The following is a 23,059-nucleotide window of genomic DNA, read 5'->3' as shown; positions in this document are numbered from 1 at the left end:
GAGCGGCTGAGTGGTGATTGGGGGTGGGTTGGGGTTAATTTGGGGGGTTTTGGGACCTATAAAGCCCCTATGGGGACCCTATTATTCTCTGTGGGGTCCCCGTGACCCTTTTTGGGGACCCCATAACCCCAAACCCTCTCCTGGTTGACAGCACGATGATGGTCATCAGTAGGTTCCAGAGTTAACAGGGTTGTGTTTCAATATTTGGGGGTACAGGGAGGGGGTCCTGGACCCTATAAATCCCCTATGGGGACCCCATTAGCCTCTGTGGGGTCCCCGCGACCCTTTTTGGGGACCCCATAACCCCCCCAATGCCATCGGTAGGCTCCAGAGTTAACGCGGACCTTAATTAACACCAATTAACGCCTCTTTTCCAACAGTTTATTACTAATGTACAAAATATACAAAAGGGGGGGGCGGGCGCTGCCCCCCCCGGCCAAGTTTTCACAGAAAACAGCATCCGGCGCAGCCTCCCACCCCCCCCCCCAAAAAAAAAAAACAAAATACTCCTTTTTTCCCCCAAAAAAGTGAGAGCGGCGCAGCCCCGGGCGGCGGCGTGTGTCGCACGTGTGTCTGGGACCCCAGGCGCAAGGAGAGGGGAAAAAAAGAGGGGGGGGGGTAAAAAGGGGGGGGCAGAAAAGGGGTGAGGGGGGGGGATTTGGGGGTGCCAGGGAGGGGGGCACCCCCAAAAGCGGAAAGGGGGGGGGATTTGCCCCCAGCAGGGGCAGATTTGGGCCCTGGGGGGGGGGTTGTGCTCTGCTGGGGGGGGGATTTGGTTGCTGGGGGGGGGTAATTGCCCCTCCTGGGGGGTTAATTGCCCCTCCTGGGGGTATTTTGGTGCTGCTGGGGGGGATTTGCCCCTCCTGGGGGGGTATTTTCATTGCTGGGGGGGGGATTTGCCCCTCCAAGGGGGTATTTACCCCTCTGGGGGGGTATTTTCACTGCTGGGGGGGTTATTTGCCCCCACTGGGGGCGTATTTGCCCCCACTAGGGGGGTATTTGCCTCCACCCTGATGTTATTTGCCCCCAGGAGCGGGGTAATTGATGCCCCCGGGGGGTTTATTGCCCCCCCAACGGGGCAGTTTTGCCTGGAGATGGATCCATTTTGCCCCCCGGGGGGGCATTTTGGCCCCCAAACTGCCCCGATTTTGCCCCTGGGGGGGTATTTTACACCCCCCCGGCATGGGTTTTGCCCCTGGGGGGGTATTTAGACCCCGCTGGGGTTGGATTTGGGCCCTGGAGGAGGAAAGTTTTGCCCCAGCTGGGGGAAAAACACCCGAGGGGGGCGTTTATGCCCTCGGGGGGGGGCAATTACACCCCAGCAGCAGCATTTTCACCCTAGGGGGGTATTTGTGCACTTGGGGGGGGTAAATGTGCCCTGCAAGGGGGTATTAGTGCCTGGTGGGGGGGTGTTTTTGCCCATGGGGGGTATTTTTTGCCCCCCCGGTAAGGGGATGTGCGCCTGAGAGCCTGGGGGGGGGGCATTTACCCCCTGCTGGGGCATTTAGACCCTGCAGGGGGGGCATGTGCAGTCCAGGGGGGGCAGTTACACCCCAGGGGGGGTATTTACACCCTGCAGGGTGTAGTTATGCCTTATGGGGGGGTATTTATGTTCGGGGGGGGGTTATTTGTGCCCTCTGGGGGGTATTTATGCCCGGGGGGGGGTATTTAACCCCTACGGGGGGGCATTAATGCCATGGAGGGGGCTATTAAAGCCCTGGAGGGGGGTATTTGTGCCCTGGAGGGGGGTAGTTAAGCCTTGCGGGGGGGTATTAACGCCCTGCAGGGGGTATTTACGCTGTGCAGGGGGGGTACTTACACCCTGCAGGGGGTATTTATGCTCTGGAGGGGTACTTATTCCCCATGGGGGGGGTATTTATGCCCTGGGGGGGGGCATTAACACCCGGCAGGGGGCATTAACACCCTTGGGGGGGTAGTTATGCTCTGGAGGGGGGGGCATTTATACTCTGCAGGGGGTATTTACGCCCCGCAGGGGTGTAGTTATTCCCTGGGGGGGGGGTATTTACGCCCTGGGGGGGGCATTTACACCCCACAGGGGGGCATTTACGCCCCACAGGGGGGTATTTCTTGCCTGGAGGGGGGGCATTTACACCCCACAGGGGGGTATTTACGCCCTGGGGGGGGTATTTATGTCCCATATGGGTTATTTACGCCCTGGAGGGGGGCATTTACGCCCTGGGGGGGGCATTTATTACCCAGAGGGGGGCATTTACACCATGGGGGGTGTACTTACGCCCCGGGGGGGGGCATTTACTCCCTATTTTTGGGGGTGAAAACGGGGTTTTGAGAAGGGGGGGGGAGGAGGAGATCGGGCGCCAGGGCGTCATGGAGGCCTCACAGAAGCCATAAAAGTGGCGGCTGCAGCGCGAGTCCGAGAGGAGGAGGAGGAGGAAGAGGAAGAGGAGGAGGAGGAGGAGGAGGAGGAGGAGCGCGGGAGGAAGGGCGGCGGCGCTACGGCAGGGGGGGCCCGTTGACGCCGGGGTGGTAGAAGGCACAGTTGTTCTCGTACCTGCAGCTGCCCTTCAGCATGAAGTGGCGACACACGGCGCGGCTCGACATGTCTGCGTGAGACAAAACGGGAAGGGGGGGGGGGGGGGGAAAATGGCGTCAGGCGCCGGCGCCCCCCCCCCCTGGCGGTGGCCCCCCCGGCGGCGGCGGAGGAGGAGGAGGAGGAGGAGGAGGAGGAAGAAAAGGAAAAGGGGGGAGGAATTTGGGGAGGTGGGGGGGGAGGGGGGGACGCGGCTTTCGGCCCTGCGCTGGTTGTGGTTTTGCCCCCCAAAAAAAATTGGGGGGGGGGGAATGGAGCCGGGTGGGGCCCCCCCGTGGGGTCCTGGAGGTTGTTTGGGGGGTCGGGGGTCGGTTTTGGGGCCTCCCCCCTGCTTCCTGCCCCATAGCCTGGCCCTATAGGGTGGAACTACAACTCCCAGCAGGCCTTGCGGCAGGGGGGAGCTCCCAGCATGCCTTGCGGCCCCGTCCCAGGAGTGCTGGGGGGGGGGACTACAACTCCCAGCATGCCCTGCTGGGTGTGGACTACAACTCCCAGCATGCCCTGCGGCTCCTCCCAGGGCCGAACTACAACTCCCAGCATGCCCTGCTGCCCCCCACTGGGTGTGGACTACAACTCCCAGCATGCTTTGCGGCACCCACTGGGTGTGGACTACAACTCCCAGCATCCCCCAGTGCCTCTCCTGAAGCTGGACTACAACTCCCAGCATGCCTTGCTGCTTCCGGGGCCATCTTGAGGCTGGACTACAACTCCCAGCATACCCCGCGGCCTCTAGAGGCCTGTAGATGGACTACAACTCCCAGCATGCCTCACTCCCTCTCCTAGAGCCATGGGGGGGCAGGACTACAACTCCCAGCATCCCCCGCGGCCTCATATAGAGGCCTACAGATGGACTACAGCTCCCAGCATGCCTTGCTGCCCCATTGGGTGTGGACTACAACTCCCAGCATGCCTTGCGGCCTCTCCTCCAGGGCCGGGACTACAACTCCCAGCATGCCTTGCTGCCCCTCCAGCTCCCCTCCCTCCCTGCAGCCGCCGCCAGGGCCCGGGGGGGGCCCCAAAAACCTTGGGGGGGGGCCAAAGACCCCTTGGGGGGGCCCCAAAACCCTTGAGGGACCCCTAAACCCCTTGGGGGGGCCTCAAAGCCCCACAGGGCCCCCTAAAACCCCTTGAGGGGGGGTCTCAAACCCCTTGGGGGGGCTCCAAAACCCTTGGGGGGGTCTCAAACCCCGGGGGGGGGGCCCTAAAAGCCCCTTGGGGGGGTCTCCAACCCCTTGGGGGGGCCCTAAAAGCCCCATGGGGGGGGCCCCTAAAGCCCCATGGGGGGCCGGCGCCAATCGGGCCCGCGCCCCCAAGGCCCGGGGGGCTCGAGGGGGTGGTGGGGGGGTTCCCCGGGGGGGGGGCCGTGGCCTCCTCCCCCCCCCCCTCCTCCTCCTCCTCCTCCTCCTCTCCAACGGGGGGGTAAGAAAGGAGGAGGGGGAGGGGGAGGCGGAGGGGGAGGGGGCGAGGGCGCCCCCACCGGCCCGTCCCAAGCCGGTGGCGGCCCCCCCCCACCGGGAGGCGGAGGAGGGGGGGGCCCGCCCCAAAGCCAGGCCCCTCCGCAACCCCCCCCCCGCGAGGGCGGCGGCGCCGGCGCCCCCCCGCATTTACCTCCTCCTCCGTGGCCTCCGCCGTGGCCCCGGGGGTGTTCGCCGGGGTGGCCTCTGCCGTGCTCGCCTCCGTGGTGGCCGCCGTGACCCCCGTGAGCTCCGGAGGGTCCCCGACCGCCTCCTCCGCCACCGGGGGGGCCCCCATTGCGCCCCCCCCCGCCGCGGGGTCGGTAGGGGGGTTCGTTGCCACCGCGGCCACGAGCCCGGTGGAAGGGGCCACCACCGCCGCCGCCGCCGCCACGCATGGGGCCCCCCCCGCCGTGGGGGTTGCCCCGTAAACCGCCGCCGTCGGGGGGGTCCCAAAAATCGCCGCCGCCGCCTCGTTGTTGTTGGGGAGGGGGTTGTTGTTGTTGAGGGGGGGGCGGCCCCAAAAGGCGGGGGCCGCCGGGGAGAGGGGGAAGGCCGGGGCCGCCGCCGCCGCCGTGAGGGCCTGTGGGGGGGAGAAATGGGGTTAGATGGGGGAAAAAAGGGGGTTTGGGGTGCTAAAAAGGGGGTTTGGGGGTTAAAGGGGGGGTTGGGGGAACTAAAAAAGGGGGTTTGGGGTCATAAAAAGGGGGTTTTGGGGTCCTAAAGGGGAGTATTGAGGTGCTAAAGGGGGATTTGGGGACCAAAAGGGGATTTATGGGGCCCTAAAGGGAGGATTCGGGGTCCTAAAGGGAAGTATTAAGGTCCTACAGGGGGATTTGGGGTCATAAAGAGAGCCTTTGGGGACCTAAAGGGGGATTTGGGGTCCTAAAAAAGGGGGTTGGGGGTCCAAAAGGGGAGTATTCAGGTCCTAAAGGGGGATTGGGGATACCTAAAGGGGAGTTTGGGGGTCCAAAAGGGGGCTTATGGGGACCTAAAAGGGGGTTTCATGACTTTAGAGGGGGATTTGGGGCCCTAAAGGGGGGATTTGGGGATTGGGGAGGGGGATTTAGGGTCCTATAGGGGGATTGGGGATACCTAAAGGGGAGTTTGGGGGTTCAAAAGGGGGTTTATGGGGACCTAAAGGGGGAATTTGGGGATTGGGGAGGGGGATTTGGGGTCCTATAGGGGGATTGGGGATACCTAAAGGGGAGTTTGGGGGTTCAAAAGGGGGTTTATGGGGACCTAAAGGGGGGTTTCAGGATTGGGGAGGGGGATTTGGGGTCCTACAGGGAGGTTAGGGGACCTAAAAAAGGGGTTTGGGGGTCCAAAAGGGGAGTATTGAGGTGCTAAAGGCGGATTTGGGGACCTAAAGGGGGTTTATGGGGCCCTAAAGGGAGGATTTGGGATTGGGGAGGGGGATTTGGGGTCCTAAAGGGAAGTATTGAGGTCCAAAAGGGGGTTATGGGGTCCTAAAGGGGGAATTTTGGGATTGGGGAGGGGGATTTGGGGTCCTATAGGGGGATTGGGGATACCTAAAGGGGAGTTTGGGGGTCCAAAAGGGGGTTTATGGGGCCCTAAAGGGAGGATTTGGGATTGGGGAGGGGGATTTGGGGTCCTACAGGGAGGTTAGGGGACCTAAAAAAGGGGTTTGGGGGTCCAAAAGGGGAGTATTGAGGTGCTAAAGGCGGATTTGGGGACCTAAAGGGGGTTTATGGGGCCCTAAAGGGAGGATTTGGGATTGGGGAGGGGGATTTGGGGTCCTAAAGGGAAGTATTGAGGTCCAAAAGGGGGTTATGGGGTCCTAAAGGGGGAATTTTGGGATTGGGGAGGGGGATTTGGGGTCCTATAGGGGGATTGGGGATACCTAAAGGGGAGTTTGGGGGTCCAAAAGGGGGTTTATGGGGCCCTAAAGGGAGGATTTGGGATTGGGGAGGGGGATTTGGGGTCCTACAGGGAGGTTAGGGGACCTAAAAAAGGGGTTTGGGGGTCCAAAAGGGGAGTATTGAGGTGCTAAAGGCGGATTTGGGGACCTAAAGGGGGTTTATGGGGCCCTAAAGGGAGGATTTGGGATTGGGGAGGGGGATTTGGGGTCCTAAAGGGAAGTATTGAGGTCCAAAAGGGGGTTATGGGGTCCTAAAGGGGGAATTTTGGGATTGGGGAGGGGGATTTGGGGTCCTATAGGGGGATTGGGGATACCTAAAGGGGAGTTTGGGGGTCCAAAAGGGGGTTTATGGGGCCCTAAAGGGAGGATTTGGGATTGGGGAGGGGGATTTGGGGTCCTAAAGGGAAGTATTGAGGTCCTAAATGGGGTTTATGGGGTCCTAAAGGAGAGTATGGAGGCCCTAAAGGGGGGTTTCAGGATTGGGGAGTAGGATTTGGGGTCCTAAAGGGAGGTTTGGGGTCCTAAAAAGGGGATTTGGGGGTCCAAAAGGGGAGTATTGAGGCCCTAAATGGGGTTTATGGGGCACTAAAGGGGGGTTTGGGGTCCTAAAGAGGGTTTATGGGGCCCTAAAGGGGGGTTTCATGACTGGGGAGGGGGATTTGGGGTCCTAAAGGGGGGTTTAGGGACCAAAAAAGGGGGTTTGGGGGTCCAAAAGGGGAATATTGAGGTCTTAATGGGGGTTTATGGGGCCCATAAGGGGGTTTATGGGGCCCTAAAGGGTGGTTTCAAAACTGGGGAGGGGGATTTGGGGTCCTAAAGAGAGCTTTTGGGGACCTAAAGGGGGTTTATGAGGCCCTAATGGGAGGATTTGGGATTGGGGAGGGGGATTTGGGGTCTTAAAGAGAAGTATTCGAATCCTAAAAGGAGGTATTCATGTCCTAAAGGGAGGTTTTGGGGTCGGGGAGGAGGGATTTGGGGACCTAAAGGGGATTTTGGGGGTCCTAAAAGGAGTTTCCAGATCCTAAAAGGGGTATTTGGGGGTTTCAAGGGGGTATTCATGGACCTAAAGAGTCATTTGGGGTCCTAAAGGGGGGATTTGAGAACTAAAAGGAGGATTTGGGGTTCTAAAGGGGGGTTTTGGGGTCATAAAGGGGAGGATTTGGGTCCTAAAGCAGAGGTTTTGGAGGTCCTAAAAGGGGAATTTTGCATCACGGAGGGAGGTTTTGGGGTCATAAATGGGGATTTGAGGTCTAAAAGCCATATTTGGGGTCCTAAAGGGGTATTTGGAGGACCTAAAGGAGGTTTTGGGGTCCTAAAGGGGAGATTTGAGATCCTAAAGGGGGATTTAAGATCCTAAAGGAGGTTTTGGGGTCCTAAAGGGGGGATTTGAGATCCTAAAGGGGGATTTAAGGTCCTAAAGGAGGTTTTGGGGTCCTAAAGGGGGGATTTGAGATCCTAAAGGGGGATTTAAGGTCCTAAAGGAGGTTTTGGGGTCCTAAAGGGGGGATTTGAGATCCTAACGGGGGATTTAAGGTCCTAAAGGAGGTTTTGGGGTCCTAAAGGGGGGTTTAAGGTCCTAAAGGGGGAATTCGGGGTCCTAAAGAGGGTTTTTGTGATTGGGGAGGGGGATTTGGGGTCCTAAAAGGGGATTTGGGGTCAGGGAGCACCCCCTTACCTGGCATGGGGCCTGGGCCCCCCGGCGGGAAGTGCTGCATGGCTTTGGGGCCGGGCGCGAAGCCGTTGGCCATGGGGCCGGGACCCAGCAATCCGTGGGGCACTGTGGGGTGGGGGGGAAAAATTAGTGAGGAGGGGGCGGCGTCACCCCAAAAAAGGGGTTTTGGGGTCCCCAGCAGGGTGCTGAGCTCGTCCCCTATAAAAGGAGACCCCAAAACCCCCCGGTTCCACCCCAAAAAAGGGGTTTTGGGGTCCCCAACAGCACCCACAGCTCATCCCCTATAAAAGAAGACCCCAAAATCCCCCGGTTCCACCCCAAAAAAGCGGTTTTGGGGTCCCCAACAGCACCCACAGCTCATCCCCTATAAAAGGAGACCCCAAAATCCCTTGGTGTCACCCCAAAAGAGGGGTTTTGGGGTCCCCAACAGAGCCTGGAGCCTATCCCCTATAAAAGGGGATCCCAAAACCCCTCGGTGTCACCCCAAAAAAGGAGTTTTGGGGTTCCCAACAGGGTCCTGAGGTTGTTCCCAATAAAAGGAGACCCCAAAACTCCCCTGTTCCACCCCAAAAAAGGGGTTTGGGGGGCCCTAAGAGGGTCCTGACCTCATCCCTTATAAAAGCAGATCCCAAAACCAGGCGGTGTTACCCCAAAAGAAGGGTTTGGGGTCCCCAGCAGGGTCCTGAGCTTGTCCCCTATAAAAGGGGACCCCAAAAACCTTTGATTTCACCCCAAAAAAGGGGTTTTAGGGTCCCCACAGCACCCACAGCTTGTCCACAAAACGAGGGGACCCCAAAACCCCTCGGCGTCACCCCCCAGGCATCCTGTCACCGGGGTCCCCAAGCTATGGGGTGCCCCAAATCCCCCCTTGTCACCCTAAATCCCCCAATTTCACCCCAAATCCACCCCTTGTCACCCCAAATCCCCCCAATTTCACCCCAAATCCCCCCACCAAGGTGACAGCCGTGTCCAGGCAGGGGGCGAAGACCCCAAAAGGTGTCCCCAAAAAGAAGGGGGACCCCAAAAAGTGTCCCCTAAAGGAAAGGGGACCCCAAAAAGTGTCCCCAAAATGTCACCAAAGGGGACAGGACCCGGAGGGGGTCCCCGAGTTGTGGGGACCCCAATAACCCGCCCTGTCACCCCAAAACAGCCTCAGAGCCCCCCCAAAGCGCAATGGGGTTTGTCACTTGTCCCCAAAACCCCACAGCCCCCCCCCGTGTCACCCCAAATTATAGGGGACAGGGCTGGTGGCATGTCCCCAAATCAAAGGGACCCCAAATGTCACCTAGAGGGTGTCCCCAGGGCCACGGGACCCCAAATGTCACCCCAGGGGACCCCAAATGTCACCTGAGGGGTGTCCCGAAGGCCAGGGGACCCCAAATGTCACCCCAGGGGACCCCAAATGTCACCTTGGGGGTGTCCCCAAGGCCAGGGGACCCCAAATGGCACCCCAGGGGACCCTAAATGTCACCCTAAGGCACAGGACATCACCTAGAGGGTGCCCCCAAACTTAGGGGACCCCAAAACCACCCGAGAGACAAGAACAGGGGGGTCCCAAACTTTGGGGACACCCCAATCTCTGCCACAAGGTCCCTAAAATGTCCCCAAACCCTAAAAGACCCCCCCACGGTGCCTAGAGGTAGCACCCCCGACCCTATTTTGCCACAAATCAGCCCCAAAACCACCCCCGAACCCCGTTTTTTTGGGAAAAAAACAGCGGGGGCAGAGCCCTGACCCTATAAACGACCCCAAAAAGGGGGACGCTCACCTCCCGAGGGTCCCGGCGGCTGCCCCTGGAGGTTCCCCAGCAGATGTTTGATTTTCTCCGAATAATCCGGCTGCTTCAACAGCTCCTCCGTCTTGTGGTTATTAGGACCACCCTATAGGATCGGGAAGAAAAAAAACCCTAAATCAACACGGAACCGTTTAAAAACCCCCCAAAACCCCTTTTCCAACGCCGCCGCCGCCGCCCCCTCCCCCTTTTTTTGGTTTGGGTTTTTTTTTGGGGTGTCGTTACCATGATGGAGGTGAGGATCTCCTGCATGTTGATGGGGGCGGGGGGCGCCGGGCCCTGCGGGGTCTTGCCCGCCCCCATACTCCCCATCAGGTTGGCCAGCACCGGGGGGAGCTTGGAGCCCCCCGGGGCATCCGGGGCCGGCGAGGAGGAGGCTCCGGGCGAGGGTCCGTCGGGGTAGGAGGCCTCCTCGGCGGAGCAGTCCTGGGGAGGGCAGAGATTTGGGGGGATTTTAGGGGATTTTGGGTTTTTTTTTTTGGGTTTTGGGGTTTTTTTTTTAGGGGGGGGGGGCCCTGTTTTGGCGGCGCGGCGGGGAGCGGTGTGGGTCGGGGGGGCTTACCTCGTCCAGAGGGATCAGCTTGGGGGGCAGCGGTTCGTAGGGTTCCAGGTCGGGTTCGTGGGGGCTGTCCGGGACCCTATAAAGGGGGGGAAAAGGGGCGTTAGATTCCCCAGTGGATCACTTCGGTGGATCCCAAGTAGCCCCGGAGGATCCCAAGTACCCAAAAGGGATCCTCGCTACCCCAAAAGGGATCCCAAGCACCCCAAAAAGGGATCCAACCACCCCCAGGGGATCACAACCACCCCAAAAGGGATCCAACCACCCCAAAAGGGATCCTAACCACCCCAAAAGGGATCCCAACCACCCCAAAAGGGATCCCAACCACCCCAAAAGGGATCCCAAACCCATATTGAGATCCTAAAGGATCCCTCAGGATCCCCCAAAAGTCGAAGCCCCACAATCGGCCTCCCCCCAGGTTTAGGATCCCCCTAAATCCGGTTTCCTGAAGCCTCCTTCTGGGGTTCGAGGTCCCCACTGGGAGATTTGGGGTCCTGGATCTGGTTTGGGATCCCCCTCCCTCAATGGGATCACGGCCTCCAGATCCTTGCAGATCCCAAGGGATCCCAGCTCTGGATCCCTCAAGACCCCACAAAATTCAAGCCCCGTCACTTTGCCCCCCCTACCCCTTTCAGATCCCCCAAAATTTGGGATCCAGGCTCCTTTAAGGGGATTTGGGATCTGCCCAGCTCCCCCCAGTAGATCCCCAGGGATCCTGAGGATCTGAACCCCATAATCACCCCCCAAACCCCACAGGATCCCTCACAGCAGTGCTCGGGGTGCCCCCAGCCTTACAGGGGCCCTGCTGCCCAGTGGATCCCAAGGGATCCCGAGGGATCTGGGCCCCAGAGAGCTTCCTCCAGGCTCTGGATTCCTTAGGGCTGCTGCGGGATCCAGCCTCCAGCACCCTCTGTCCTCCCCCAGTGGATCCCCCCACTGGATTTGAGGAACCCCCAGTGATCCCAAGGGATCTGGGATCCAGGGATCCACTCTGTGACCCCAACCAAGTTCCCAGGATCCCTCCAGATCCGCCCCAAACAGCCCTGGGGGGTGGATCCAGCCTTCCCCAGTAGATCCTCCTCCAGTGGATCCTCTCCCAGTGGATTTGAGGAACCCCCAGTGATCCCAAGGGATCGGGGAGCCAGGAATCCACTCCACGACCCCAACCCAGCCCCAGGATCCCTCCGGATCCACCCCAAACAACCCTGGGGGTGGATCTGGGCTCCCCCAGTGGATCCTCCTGCTGGATTTAAGGGATCCCTGCTGATCCCAAGGGATCGGTGATCAAGGGATCCACCCCACAACCCCAACCAAGCCCTCGGGATCCCTCCAGATCTACCCCAAACACCTCTGGGGGTTGAATCCAGCCCCTCCAGTGGTTCCTCCTGCTGGATTTAAGGGATCCCTGGTGATCCAGAGGGATCAGGGATCCAGGGATCCACTCCACAACCCCAACCCAGCCTCAGTATCCCTCGAGATCCACACCAAACACCTCCGGGGGGGATTAATCCGGCCTCCACCAGTGGATCCCCCCGCTGGATTTAAGGGATCCCTGGTGCTCCTGAGGGATCAGGGATCCTCTCCACAGCCCCCAGCCTCCAGGATGCTCCCAGATCCACCCCAAAGAGCCCTGGGGGGTGGATCCTCCCCCAGTGGATCCTATCGCTGGATTTGAGGAATCCCTGGTAATACCGAGGGATTGGGGATCTGGGGATCCACTCTATGACCCCTACCAAGCCCCCAGGATCCCTTCGGATCCACCCCAAACAGCCCTGGGAGGTGGATCCAGCCTCCCCCACTGGATCCCCCTGCTGGATTTGAGGAACCCTCGGTGATCCCAAGGGATCGGGGATCCAGGGATCCACTCCACAACCCCAACCCAGCCCCAGGATCCCTTTGGATCCACCCCAAACAGCCCTGGGGGGTGAATCTGTCCTCCTCCTGTGGATTCTCCCACTGGATTTAAGGAACCCTCGGTGATCCCAAGGGATCGGGGATCCAGGGATCTACTCCACAACCCCCCAGCCTCCAGGATCTCCCCAGCTCCACCCCAAACACCTCCAGAGGGGTCAAATCCAACCAAAAAGACCCCCCCCGGGGGGATCCTCCAGAAAGAGAAGCCGAGGAGGGATCCACTCACCGATCCTTGGAGAGGAAGATCTCCTGCAGGATCCCTTTCTCCCGCTCGGCCTGGGTGAACCGCTCGCGGCTGCCGCTGCCCGGCACGACGAGGGGCGCGGGAAGATCGAGGAGTTTGGGGTACACCCAGGGCACCTTCTCCTCCATGGCGTCGTGGCTGAGGCGGCGCGCCGTCTCGAAGGCCTCGCGGTCCTTCAGCATCTCCCGCTTGGCCGCCTCGCCGAAATCCTTGATCTTGTTGACGTTCACTGCGGGGGGGTTATAGGGTCAGGGGGGCGGGGGGAAAGGGAAAAGGGGGGTGGAGGAAAGGGACACGAGGATAATGGGGTCATGGGCAACGGGACAGCAGGAAAAGGGACACGGGGACAATGGGGTTAGGGGCACGGGGATAATGGGGTCAGGGGCACAGGGACAGTGGGGTCAGGGACAACGGGAAAAGGGACACGGGGACAATGGGGTCGGAGGCATGGGGACAGCAGGAAAAGGGACATGGGGACAATGGGGTCATGGGCACGGGGATAATGGGGTCAGGGACACGGGGACAGCAGTAAAAGGGACACGGGGACAATGGGGTCAGGGGCACAGGGATAATGGGGTCGGGGGCACAGGGACAGCAGTAAAAGGGATATGGGGACAATGGGGTCAGGGGCACAGGGATAATGGGGTCGGGGGCACAGGGACAGCAGTAAAAGGGACACGGGGACAATGGGGTCGGGGGCACGGGGACAATGGGACAGCAGTAAAAGGGAGATGGGGACAATGGGGTCAGGGGCAACAGGACAGCAGGAAAAGGACATGGGGACAATGGGGTCAGGGGCATAGGGATTATGGGGTCAGGGGCAACGGGATAGCAGGAAAAGGGACACGGGGACAATGGGGTCGGGGGCACAGGGTCAATGGGACAGCAGTAAAAGGGAGATGGGGACAGTGGGGTCGGAGGCACAGGGACAGCGAGGTCAGGGGCAATGGGACAGCAGGAAAAGGGACATGGGGACAATGGGGTTAGGGACACGGGGATAATAGGGTCAGGGCAATAGGACAGCAAGAAAAAGGATGTGGGGGCAACAGGGTTAGGGACGAAGGGTCAGGGGCGTGGGGACAATGGGGTCAGGGACAACGGGACAGCAGGAAAAGGGACATGGGGACAATGGGGTGAGAGACACAGGGATAGTAGGAAAAAGGATGTGGGGACAACGGGGTTAGGGACATGGGCACAACAAAAAAAGGGACACGGGAACAATGGGGTCAGGGGCATGGGGATGGAAGGAAAAAGGACACGGGGACAATGGGGTCAGAAGGAAAAGGGACACGGGGACAGCAAGAAAAGGGATATGGGGCCAACGGGGTGAGGGCTGTGGGGCCGCTGTTTTTGGGGCTCACCTCGCTCGGTCTCATCCAGCTCGAAGTAGAAATACTCCCTCAGCTTGCCCTCGTCGGCCCAGCTCACCGTTTTCTTTTTTCTCCCTTTTTTCGTCAGCTGCGCCCCCTCGGCCGGGCTCTCGGCCGCTTTGGCTTCGCCTCCGGCTTCCGCCGAACCTTTTGGGGTCAAGGATTGAGCACCACGGGGTCGGCACCGACCCCAAAAGCCCCTTTTTGGGGTCTTTTTTACCTGCATCCAGAGGCTCCGGCACCTCCACCGCTGGCACCGGCGTGCCCGGCCGCTCCGTCTCCATCGGCTCCGAGGCGGCAGCGGGCTCGGGGGAGGAAGGTTTGGCAGAGCTGCTTTCGGTTGCCGGCTTCCCCTCGAAAGGACTGGGCTGAAAACGGGGCAAAAAAGGGAGATTTAGGGTTTTGCAGCCCTTCCCGGAGGTCTTTAGGCTTGTATCCAGCCCCAAAATCTCCTTACTTTGGCCGCCGTGGGGGATAAAACTTTCTTTTTCTTCTTGATTTTGATGCCGGGGATGGGCGCGGAGTTGAGGGCGTCGAGGAAACCGAGCCCCTCCATGGCTAAAAAAATTGAAAAAAAGGGAAATTATTAAAATGTTATTATCCTAAAAGGATCGGGGGGGTTGCCCGGCCCCATTTCGTGCCCCACTCACGCTGCGGGGGGATGATTTTCACTTTGATCTCCTTGGTGGCGTTGGGGGTGGTGTTGAGGGGTTTGTATTTCTTCTCGGCGGGGGGGTTGTCGCCAGGAAGGGACGAGGTGCTGTAGGATAAAGGGGTGGAGGTGAGGAACGGCCCCAAAAACAGACCCCAAAGGTCTCCCCCCTAAAGGAAGCCCCCAAACTCACTTTTGCCTCTTGATGGGCATGGGTTTCGGGTTGTATTTGTCGGCCACCGAGGAGGAGTTGGCTTTTTTGGAGGGGGCGAGCGAAGGGGTCTCCATCTCCAGCCCTGCGGGGAGATAAAATTAGGGGGGGTAGGGGGGAAATATGGGGGTCCCAGTAGGGTCGGGAGCATCCCACAGTCTTTAAAAGCCCTAAAAAATGCATCCAGAGTCCTAAAAAGCCCCAAATCTCCATCTTCTCACTGAAAATGCCTAAAACCTGCATCCCAACCCCTAAAATGCCCAAAATCTGCATCAGGACACTGGAAATCCCAAAAACCTGCAGCCCCTGAGCCCTAAAACCCCAAAAACCTGCACCGAGCCATAAAACCTACGTCCCTGACCCCAGAAACTGCATCTCATAACCCCTAAACCCCCCAAAACTTGCATACCCAACCCCTAAACCCTCATCCCATTACAACTAAACACCCAAAACCTGCATCCCATTACCCCTAAATCCCCCCAAACCCCCACCCCATGACCCCTAAACCCCCCAAACCCCCATCCCATTACCCCAAACCCCCCCAAAACCTGCCCCTAAACCATGGCCCCTAAACCCCGTAACACCCCCAAAACCTGCATCCTGACCCCCAAAACCCCCACCCCATTACCCCTAAACCCCCTAAAACCCCCAAACCATATCCCCTAAGCCCCTAAACCCCCCAAAACCCCACCCCATTACCCCTAAACCCCCGAAAATCCCCACCCCATTACCCCTAAACCCCCGAAAATCCCCACCCCATTACCCCTAAACCCCCTAAACCCCCTAAAATCCCCATCCCAATACCCCTAAACCCCTATCCCATTAATCCTAAACCCCCCAAACCCCTACCCCATTACCCCTAGACCCTCCAAACCCCCACCCCATTACCCCAAAACCCCCCAAGCCCCCATCCCATTACCCCTAAACCTCCCAAACCCCCACCCCATTACCCCTAAACCCCCCAAACCCCATCCCTTTACCGTTAAATCCCCACCCCATGACCCCAAAACCCCCTAAACCCCCCCCAAAAGGGGCAGAACCCTACCGGTGGAGCGGAACTTGGCGTGGCTGGGGGCGGTGGTGCGCAGGGATTTGGGTTTTTCCCTCTTCTTTTCGGGCGCCTCCTCGGTTTTCGCCTCCGATTTGGCCTCTTGGGGTTTCTCCTGGACGGGGGTTTTGCTTTTGCTTTCCTCTTTCCGCTTCTTTTTGTCCCGTTCTGGGGGAAAAAAGGGGGAAAATGAGTCTGGGGGGGTGAAAAAAGGGGGAAAAGGGGGAAAAAATGGGGTCGGGGCTCACCTGCGGGCTGGGCGCTGCTCTGGGAGCGGATGACGCCCATCCAGTCGCTGACCAGGATGGAAGCGAGGCGGCGAAGTTCTGGGGGGGGGGGCAAGAAAAAGGGTTCGGGGGGGTCCCGAGAGGGTTTGGGGGGGTTTTGGGGAGATTCAGGGGGGTTTTGGGGTTTGGGGAGGGGGCGCTGCCGCTCACCTTCGTCGTCGCTCGATTTGCTGAGCTGCTTCACCAGCTTGGCGGTGTTGTTCTGGGAGAGGGGGGAAAAGGGTGAGGGGGGGACACAAAAAAATCCCCGGGGGGGCATAAAAACCTCCCCAGGGGGGCACAAACCACATGGGGGGGACAAAAACCTCCTGGGGGGGGGCATAAAAATCCCCAGGGGGGACCCCAAACCACCCCATGGGGACAAAAACCTACCCAGGGGGGACACAAGGCACCCCAGGGGGGGACAAAAACCATGCTGGGGGGGGAAAAAACACCCCGGGGGGGTCAAAAACCACCCCGGGGGGGGCAGAAAAATCGCTGGGGGGGACACAGTGATCACCCTGGGGGCATAAATCCATACCTGGGGGGACAAAAACGACCCCAAATGACACAAAGAGCACCCTGGGGGGGCCAAAAGGACCCTGGGGGGGCAAAAACCACCTTGAGGGGCACAAAAACCACCCTGGGGGGGGCAAAAACCACCCCGGGGGGCCCCAAAAACCATCCGGGGGGGTCAAAAACCACCCCAAGGGGGCAAAAAACCCACTTGGGAGGACCCAAAAGGCACCAGGGGATCCAAAAACTACTGGGAGGGACCCAAAAACCACCCCAAGGGGGCACGAAACCCACATGGGGGGACCGAAAACACCCCCGGGGGGGGCAAAAATCATCGGGGGGGTCACAAACCACTAGGAGGGACCCAAAAAACACCCCAGGGGGGATAGAGACCACTGGGGGGGACCCAAAACCACCCCAGGGAGGCCAAAAACCACCCAAAGGGGCACAAAACCCACTCGAGGGGCCCCAAAACACCCCGGGGGGACCCCAAAGCAACCGAGGGGGGGGGCAAAAAAAATCTGGGGGGGGCATAAACCACTAGGGGGGACCCAAAAACCATCCCAAGGAGGCCAAAAACCACCCCAAGGGGGCACAAAACCCACTCGGGGGCCCCCGAAACACCCCGGGGGTACCCCAAATCAACCGGGGGGGCCCCAAAAAATTTTGGGGGGGGTCCGGGGGGGGCTTCCCTCACCTGTTTGAGGTGGTCCACGGTGAGGGGCAGGTGCTGGAGGGTGAGCAGGATCTGCTGCAGGAAGGGGACGTTGTTGGAGGCCTTGGAGCTGGTGAGCCAGGTGTTGAGCAGCTTGTAGCCCCCCACCCGGATAAATCTGGGGGCAGAAAGGGGAAAAAAGGTCAAAATGAAATTAAATTATCCCCCGGGGAGGAGTTTTGGGTCGGGGGGGGGTGGTTTTTGGGGGTCTTACTTGGCGAGGATGTCGTGCGCCCGCGTCTGCAGGAGGATGTTCAGGTAGATGCAGCGGCTCACCAGCTTCTGAGAGTCCTTCATCAGGCTGGGGGGGGGGAAAAAAGGGGCGTGAGACCCCCTTTTTGGGGTCGGGGGGGGCAAAATGGGGTCGGGGAGGAAGGGGAGGACTCACTTGAAGATTTTGGTGATGCCCTCGGTGCTCTTGACCTCGCCATCGCGGCCCAGGAAGCAGTCCAAGCCCTTGAGGAGCTCCTTGGGGTCGATGGGGCCGGAGCCCATGGCAAAAAGCCCTAAAAAAGGGGGAAAAAATAAAAAAATGGGGGATTAGGGGCAGGATGAGGATGGGGTGAGCACGTCCCGCCCCTATTTCGCTACTGAAACCCCCCAAAAGTCTAAAAATTCAACAGAACCACTAAAATATATGTTTAAAGGACAAAACCCAACGTTTTTTGCCCCAAAATGCCGTTTTCCCTACAAAAACGCAGCCATGATGCACGAGGGGATCCATGGGATGCCCCAAAACGACACGATCGGAGCCAGGATCTACCCCAAAACCTTCCCCTCCCCTAAATCCCCCCAAAGAAGCTTCCAGAAGGTGGTTTGGGGCTTGTGGGGCCAACAATCCCCAGGGGACAAAACCCCAATGGGGTGCCCCGACCCCATGGGCAGTTTGGGGTTTTGATTTCAGACCCCAAAAGCCCCTTTTTCCCCCAGAAGTCCCCCTTTTTGGCCCCAAAAGGCCCCTTTTCACCCCAAAATTCCCCTTTGTGGCCCCAAAAGGCCCTCTTTTATCCCAAAAGGCCCATTTTTGGCCCCAAAAGGCCCTCTTTTTACCCCAAAAGGCCCGTTTTTGGCCCCAAAAGGCCTCCTTTTTACCCCAAAAGGCCCTGTTTCGGCCCCATAATTCCCCTTTTTGGCCCCAAAACGACGGGTCCGAAGGTTGCGGCGGGGGCGAACAAACCCATCCCCTAATATTTCACCACGGGGACACCAAATGTCCCCACATCCCCCATTTCTCACCCCAAAAAGCGCCCCTAAAGCAGCAGCGGGGTCGCCGTGCGTCACCCAGGCCATCGAGGCTGTAATTAATCCTAATTAGCACTCATTAAGCCGAGCTAGCTCAGCTCTAAAGGGTTTTTTTCCCCCCCTCTGCTCCTTTTTGGGGTGCCCACACCCCATTAATGACCCGACCAGCCGGCCCCGACCTCGATCCGAGGGGATTTCGGCCTGGCTGACGTCAAGCCACCTCCTAATTAGCGCTAATTAAGAGCTTCTCCGGCTTAACGCTGCCCTCGTTACGTGCAGGGTTGGCTAACGAAGGGGAACGGGGAGGAAACACGGCCCTAAATAGGGCCGGGAAGGATTTCAGTGGGGTTTTCTTTTCATCTTTTGGGGTTTTTTTGGGGGGGTAAAACCCCGAAGCCCCTCTAATTAACACAGCCGAATTAACGAGCCGCGCTTCGTTAAGCCTCATGGTAAAGGATACAGGCGGCGGAGCCCCTCGCCGGCCACGGCCCCCTCTGCAAAGACACAAGAAAAGTTAAAATCCAGCACCAAAAAAAAACCCTAAAAGCGTTCCTCCCCCGCTGAAAAAAACAGGGGGGGCGAGTTTAACCCAAATCCGGGCTTTTTAACCTAAAATTTCAGGGTTTAAGGGGGCTGACGGCGGTCGTGCCCCTGTGGTTGGGGTCCCTGGGGGGCCGTGGCCCTGTTTGGGGGGGATTTTCCACACGGAAAACGCCCTTAAAGGAGGAATTTGGGTTTTTTTCCCCCATTTTTAGGAGTTTTCCCCCCATTTTTAGGAGTTTTCCCCCATTTTTAGGGTTTTTCTCCCCATTTTTAGGGGGTTTTCCTCATTTTTAAGGGGGTTTCACCCCTTTTGGGGGGGATTCCCCCATTTTGGGGTATTTTTTCCTCCCTTTTTAGTGTTTTTCCCCATTTTTAGGGGCAGGCACAGAAGCCAACACCAAGCACAGCCCCGCCACCACCAAGGGGGGGGCAAAAACACCACAGGGGGGTCCCAAAAATGTCCCAAACCCCCCCAAAACGGGGATAAATCACCCCTGGGGGGGCAAATCAACCCTTGGGGGGGGGCAAATCCCCCCCCCAGGCCCTGTCCAGGGGGGTTTGGCTCAGCCTGGCCCCACCTCACCCCATTTTTTAGGCCTTTTTTGCCCATTTTTTCCCAAAACCACTCGGTTTAGGGCCAAAAACACCCCCCCGACCCCCCCCGCCAACAATAGGAACCACCAAAATCCCCATTTCTGCCTTTTCCAGCCCAGTTTTGCCCAATCCCGAGCCGGAGGCCGGGCTGCAAAACCGCCTCACCCCACAGAGAAGAAGGGGGGAGACCCCAAAAATGGGGTGTGAGGGGGGGGGCACGGGGGCTGCCCCCCCAAATTTGCTCCCACCCCCCTTGGGAAATGCTACCACTGCGCCGGGAGTGGCCCTGCTGGAATTTTGGGGCGAAATATTAAAAAAAAAGGAAAAAAAAGGGAGGAAATAGCGATTTTGGAGCTCTTTTTAACCAAAATCCTTCAAATTCGGGCTCTTTTTAACCCAAATTTGGCGTCGAGGGTCTGCCACGGGAGCTGTTGCTGCATGGAGAGGGCGATGGCAGAGAAAAAAGAGGTAAAATGTTAAAAAATGCCTAAAAATATCGAAAAATATATTAAAAATGCATTAATATGTATAGAAATACGTAAAAATGATTAAAAATACATAAAAATGATTTAAAATCTATAAAATGATTAAAAATCTATAAAAACGATTAAAGTATAGAGGAAAATCTTAAAAAGCGGGGGAAATAACTTAAATTTTAGGAATGAAGGTTGTGAAATGTTTGGTTTTTCGCTTACCCGGCGGGTTGTGGCCGTTCCCCTCCCTTTTGCTGGTTAAAAAAAAGGCAAAAACGGTCAAAAATGAGGCTGGGGGGAGGCTGAGCTCCCCCCCCCGAGCCTCATTACCCCCAAAAATACCCAAAAAAAAGGGTATTTTGGGGGTATTTGGGGGGGCGGTGGTAGCATTTCCCTCCTGGCACAAGAAATCCCGGGTTGCGAGACGGCTGGCGGGGGAGAAAGTAGGGAAAAAAATTAATAAACGGTTAAAAATGTAAAAAAATAGAGGTTTTTGTTTAGGGGGGGGGGCAAAGCTGGATCCTACAAGGTGCTGGGGTCCTGCAGATGAAAGCCAGGGGGGGTGGTTAAAAGAGGGGGGGGGTGGGGGGATTGGGGGGGGTCTTGGGGGATTTGGGGGGGTTTTGGGGGATTTGGGGAGGGGGGAAAAAGGGGGGGGGAAGGGGGGGAAAAGGGGGGGCCCCCCCCGGGCGAGGGCGGCCACGGTGGGAGGGGTTTTGCCGGGAGCGGCGGCAGCGACGCGGGCAGGGCCTCCCCGAGGCCCCCGGCGCCATTTTAAGCGGAAAAAGAAGGATTTTGGGGTCGGGGGGGTTAGGCGAGAAAACAAAGAAAAAGGTGGAAAAGGGGGGGGGGGAGAGGTTAAAAAAATTAAAATATGGGTTTAAGAGCGACAGCACCGACCCCCCCCACCCCAAATCCGTAAACCTGTTTTTTTTGGGTTTTTTTGAAAAAAAATCAAGTTAAATTTCCCAAAAAAAAAAAAAAGAGAAAAGGGGGGGGCGAAACCGAGCCCGGAGGGGGGGGGGGGTCAGGAGGGCGAGAAACCTGCAAGGAAATAAATAAAAAATAAATAAAAAAAAGGGAAAAAAGCAAAAGGGGACAAAGAGCGGGCGCTTGGCCGCGCCATGTTGGGGCCGAGCGCGTGCGGAGCGTGGCTTTTTGTCTTAAAACCCCCTTTTTCCCCCCATTTTTGGGCTTTTTTTCCTTTTGAAACCCCAAAATGGGCTGTTTTGGGCCTAAAAACCTGCCTAGCAATCTTTATTGCTAGATTGCAACCGCGATTTTTCCCCGAAACTTGTTTTTTTTTTATCCCCCCCCCCTCTCCTAATCCACCCGACGCCATTTCCCCGCCGCGCAAAAACTCCTAAAAAAAAAACGTCAAAAAATATAAAAATAGATTAAATCAACAAAACGGCAACATTTCCAAGTTTAAAAAGCTTCAATTCAACCCCCCCCAAACCCAAAATTCGCTTCCCAACCCCCCCCCCCCCCCCCACCACCCCAAAACCAACCCCCCTCCCTCCGAAAAAAAAGCTGCCGCAATCTTTATGTACAGATTGCTCCCTTTTTCGGCCCAAAAACTGGGGTCTCCCACACAAAAAAAAGCGAGTTTTTCGGCTCAAAACACCGCCAGCTTTTGCGTGGGAGCTCATGAACCCTTCGGAAAGCGCCCGGAGCCCCTTTTTTCCCCCCAAAAAAACCTTATTTTTCCCTTTTTTTAGTGTTTTTTTCTTTTTTTGTTTGTTTTTTAACCAAAACGCCCCCGATTTTTAAGGGTAAACCACCTGAAACGAAGCCTAAAACGCCCTCCTCGAACCACACACTCGGGGGCTCGTCCTCCCCTTCCTCTGGGCACCGAGGAGGGCTTCATTTTGGGGCGCTTTTACCCCTTTTTGGGGCTTTTTTTTTTTGGGAAAGGCAACACTTACTATCCAATTTTTTTTCTCGGCGACAGCGCTTCAAGGTTTGGATTTTGGCATTAGTGGTGTATTAGCGAAAAAAATTCTTTGTTTTTGCTCATGGCTCTTAAAAAAAATAAAAAAATAAAAAATACAGCAACTTTTTTTTGTTTCTCTCCTGGTGGTCCTTGTTTTTTTTTTTTTGTATTTTTTTTGTATTTTTTTGATGTTTTTTTTTGTATTTACGTTGTTTTTTTTGAGGAGGGAGAGAGGAAGGAGAGGTAAATTGCGTCTTTTTGTCGAGCTAAACCTTGGGGGGAAGGGGGGGAAAAAAAAAACCAAAAAAAAACAAAAAAAGTTGCTTTTGTTTCCCAAAAAAATAACAAAAATAAAAAAAAAAAAAGAGAAAAATCTGATCGAGGAGAGGGAGGTAAAGGAAAAGGGGGAGGGGGAAGGGGAGAGGGTTGTTTGTTTTGGGGGGAAAGAGAGGGATTTATGTTTAAGTGGCGAAGTTTCCTTCACAAAGGAGAGTTTGCGACGGCTTCCCCAGGACGGTCCGAGGCTTTTTTTTTGGGTTGATTTTTGGGGTCTTCGGGGGCAGCAGGGGGGGGTTTTCGCTTTGGTTTTTTGGTCCCCGGGCTTTTCTCTTGGCAAAGGCGTCGGCGGCTTTTTTTTTTTTGTATTTTTTGTTTTTTTTGGAGATTTTTTTGTATTTTTTTTGTATTTTTTTTTTTTTCTCTCTCGAGAGCAGCCAAACCTGGAGCGGGGAGAACAAGCGAGGGGGAAGGGGGGACACGACAGTGAGTAAAAAAGGAAATTAAAAGGTAAAAATAATAAAAAAAAATCATAAAAAAAAACACGACGCGATTAGCACTCAGCATCCCCGGCGTGGCTTTAAGTGGGAAAAGGGGTGAAAAACACCAAAAAAACGACGGGAATCGTCGTTTGGAGGCTGTGAAAGCCGGAAAAGGGGCTTTTGGGGTTATTTTTCGGAAATTTTCTCCTCAGTTTTGAGGGAAAAAAGCCTGGAGGCCCCCCCCCACCCCCCCCCGCGTGGCTGGAAAAGGGGGGGGGGGGCCGCCGCTGGGTGAAAGGGGGGAAAAAAAAACGCTGGGGGGGTGACCCCGGGGCCCTCCGCAACAAGGGGGGGGGTTTTGAGGCGAGGACCCCCCCCCAAATCGCTGCCCGCCGCCCCCTCCCCACGGCCCCCCCCCCGCAGCGGGAGCTCTGTACTCACCTCTACCCAGACCCCAGAATGGCGGCGGGGCCGCGCGGGCGGCGCCTTTTATACCCGGCCCCGCCCCCCCGGCGCGCGCTGATTGGCCACGCCCCGCCGGCCGCCCGCCCTTCAGCAACCGCCGCGCGACCTTGAGGCCGGCTGCGCATGCGCAGAGGGGGGGGAAGGGAGGGGGGAGCAGGCGCGGCGCGCATGCGCGGACGCCGCC

The 23,059-nt window shown here is 57.6% G+C and overlaps 1 protein-coding gene across 4 annotated transcripts; it reads right to left on the bottom strand.

Annotated features, from left to right (window-relative positions):
* Window positions 1–2,414: 2,414 nt before the first annotated feature.
* Window positions 2,415–22,682, bottom strand: PPP1R10 (protein phosphatase 1 regulatory subunit 10). 4 transcript variants are annotated; one of them, XM_072024811.1, is made up of 19 exons: window positions 21,645–22,677; window positions 17,253–17,370; window positions 17,079–17,165; window positions 16,847–16,982; window positions 15,805–15,856; window positions 15,616–15,693; window positions 15,365–15,535; window positions 14,302–14,404; window positions 14,107–14,216; window positions 13,914–14,014; window positions 13,677–13,824; window positions 13,448–13,603; window positions 12,069–12,315; window positions 9,932–10,007; window positions 9,595–9,795; window positions 9,346–9,457; window positions 7,581–7,682; window positions 4,178–4,606; window positions 2,415–2,582 (listed from the first exon to the last, which is right to left on the bottom strand). In XM_072024811.1, exons 2-19 carry the CDS (start codon window positions 17,357–17,359, stop codon window positions 2,473–2,475), a joined length of 2,526 nt encoding a protein of 841 aa, XP_071880912.1. In that variant the 5' UTR covers window positions 17,360–17,370; window positions 21,645–22,677; the 3' UTR covers window positions 2,415–2,472. The 4 variants fall into 4 exon arrangements, with proteins under 4 accessions (XP_071880912.1, XP_071880910.1, XP_071880909.1 ...); XM_072024809.1 differs by lacking the exon at window positions 2,415–2,582 and adding an exon at window positions 19,939–19,970 and having other exon boundaries at window positions 3,798–4,606; window positions 21,645–22,682; XM_072024808.1 differs by lacking the exon at window positions 2,415–2,582 and having other exon boundaries at window positions 3,799–4,606; window positions 21,645–22,682.
* Between the last annotated feature and the right edge of the window lie 377 nt (window positions 22,683–23,059).

This window comes from Anas platyrhynchos, chromosome 17 (assembly GCF_047663525.1).
Source record: "Anas platyrhynchos isolate ZD024472 breed Pekin duck chromosome 17, IASCAAS_PekinDuck_T2T, whole genome shotgun sequence".
Classification (NCBI taxonomy): Eukaryota; Metazoa; Chordata; class Aves; order Anseriformes; family Anatidae; genus Anas; species Anas platyrhynchos.
The sequence above is the reverse complement of the archived record's forward strand: the minus strand, read 5'-3'. Positions and strand labels throughout refer to the sequence as shown.

Bases quoted from the DNA above. Each gene is read 5' to 3' on its own strand.
- PPP1R10 (XM_072024809.1), bottom strand. From the start codon at position 17,359: ATGGGCTCCGGCCCCATCGACCCCAAGGAGCTCCTCAAGGGCTTGGAC. The intron at 17,166-17,252 runs GTGAGTCCTCCC...CCCCCCCCCCAG, and splicing joins GGCATCACCAAAATCTTCAA to CCTGATGAAGGACTCTCAGA. The intron at 14,217-14,301 runs GTGAGTTTGGGG...TTTATCCTACAG, and splicing joins ATGCCCATCAAGAGGCAAAA to CACCTCGTCCCTTCCTGGCG.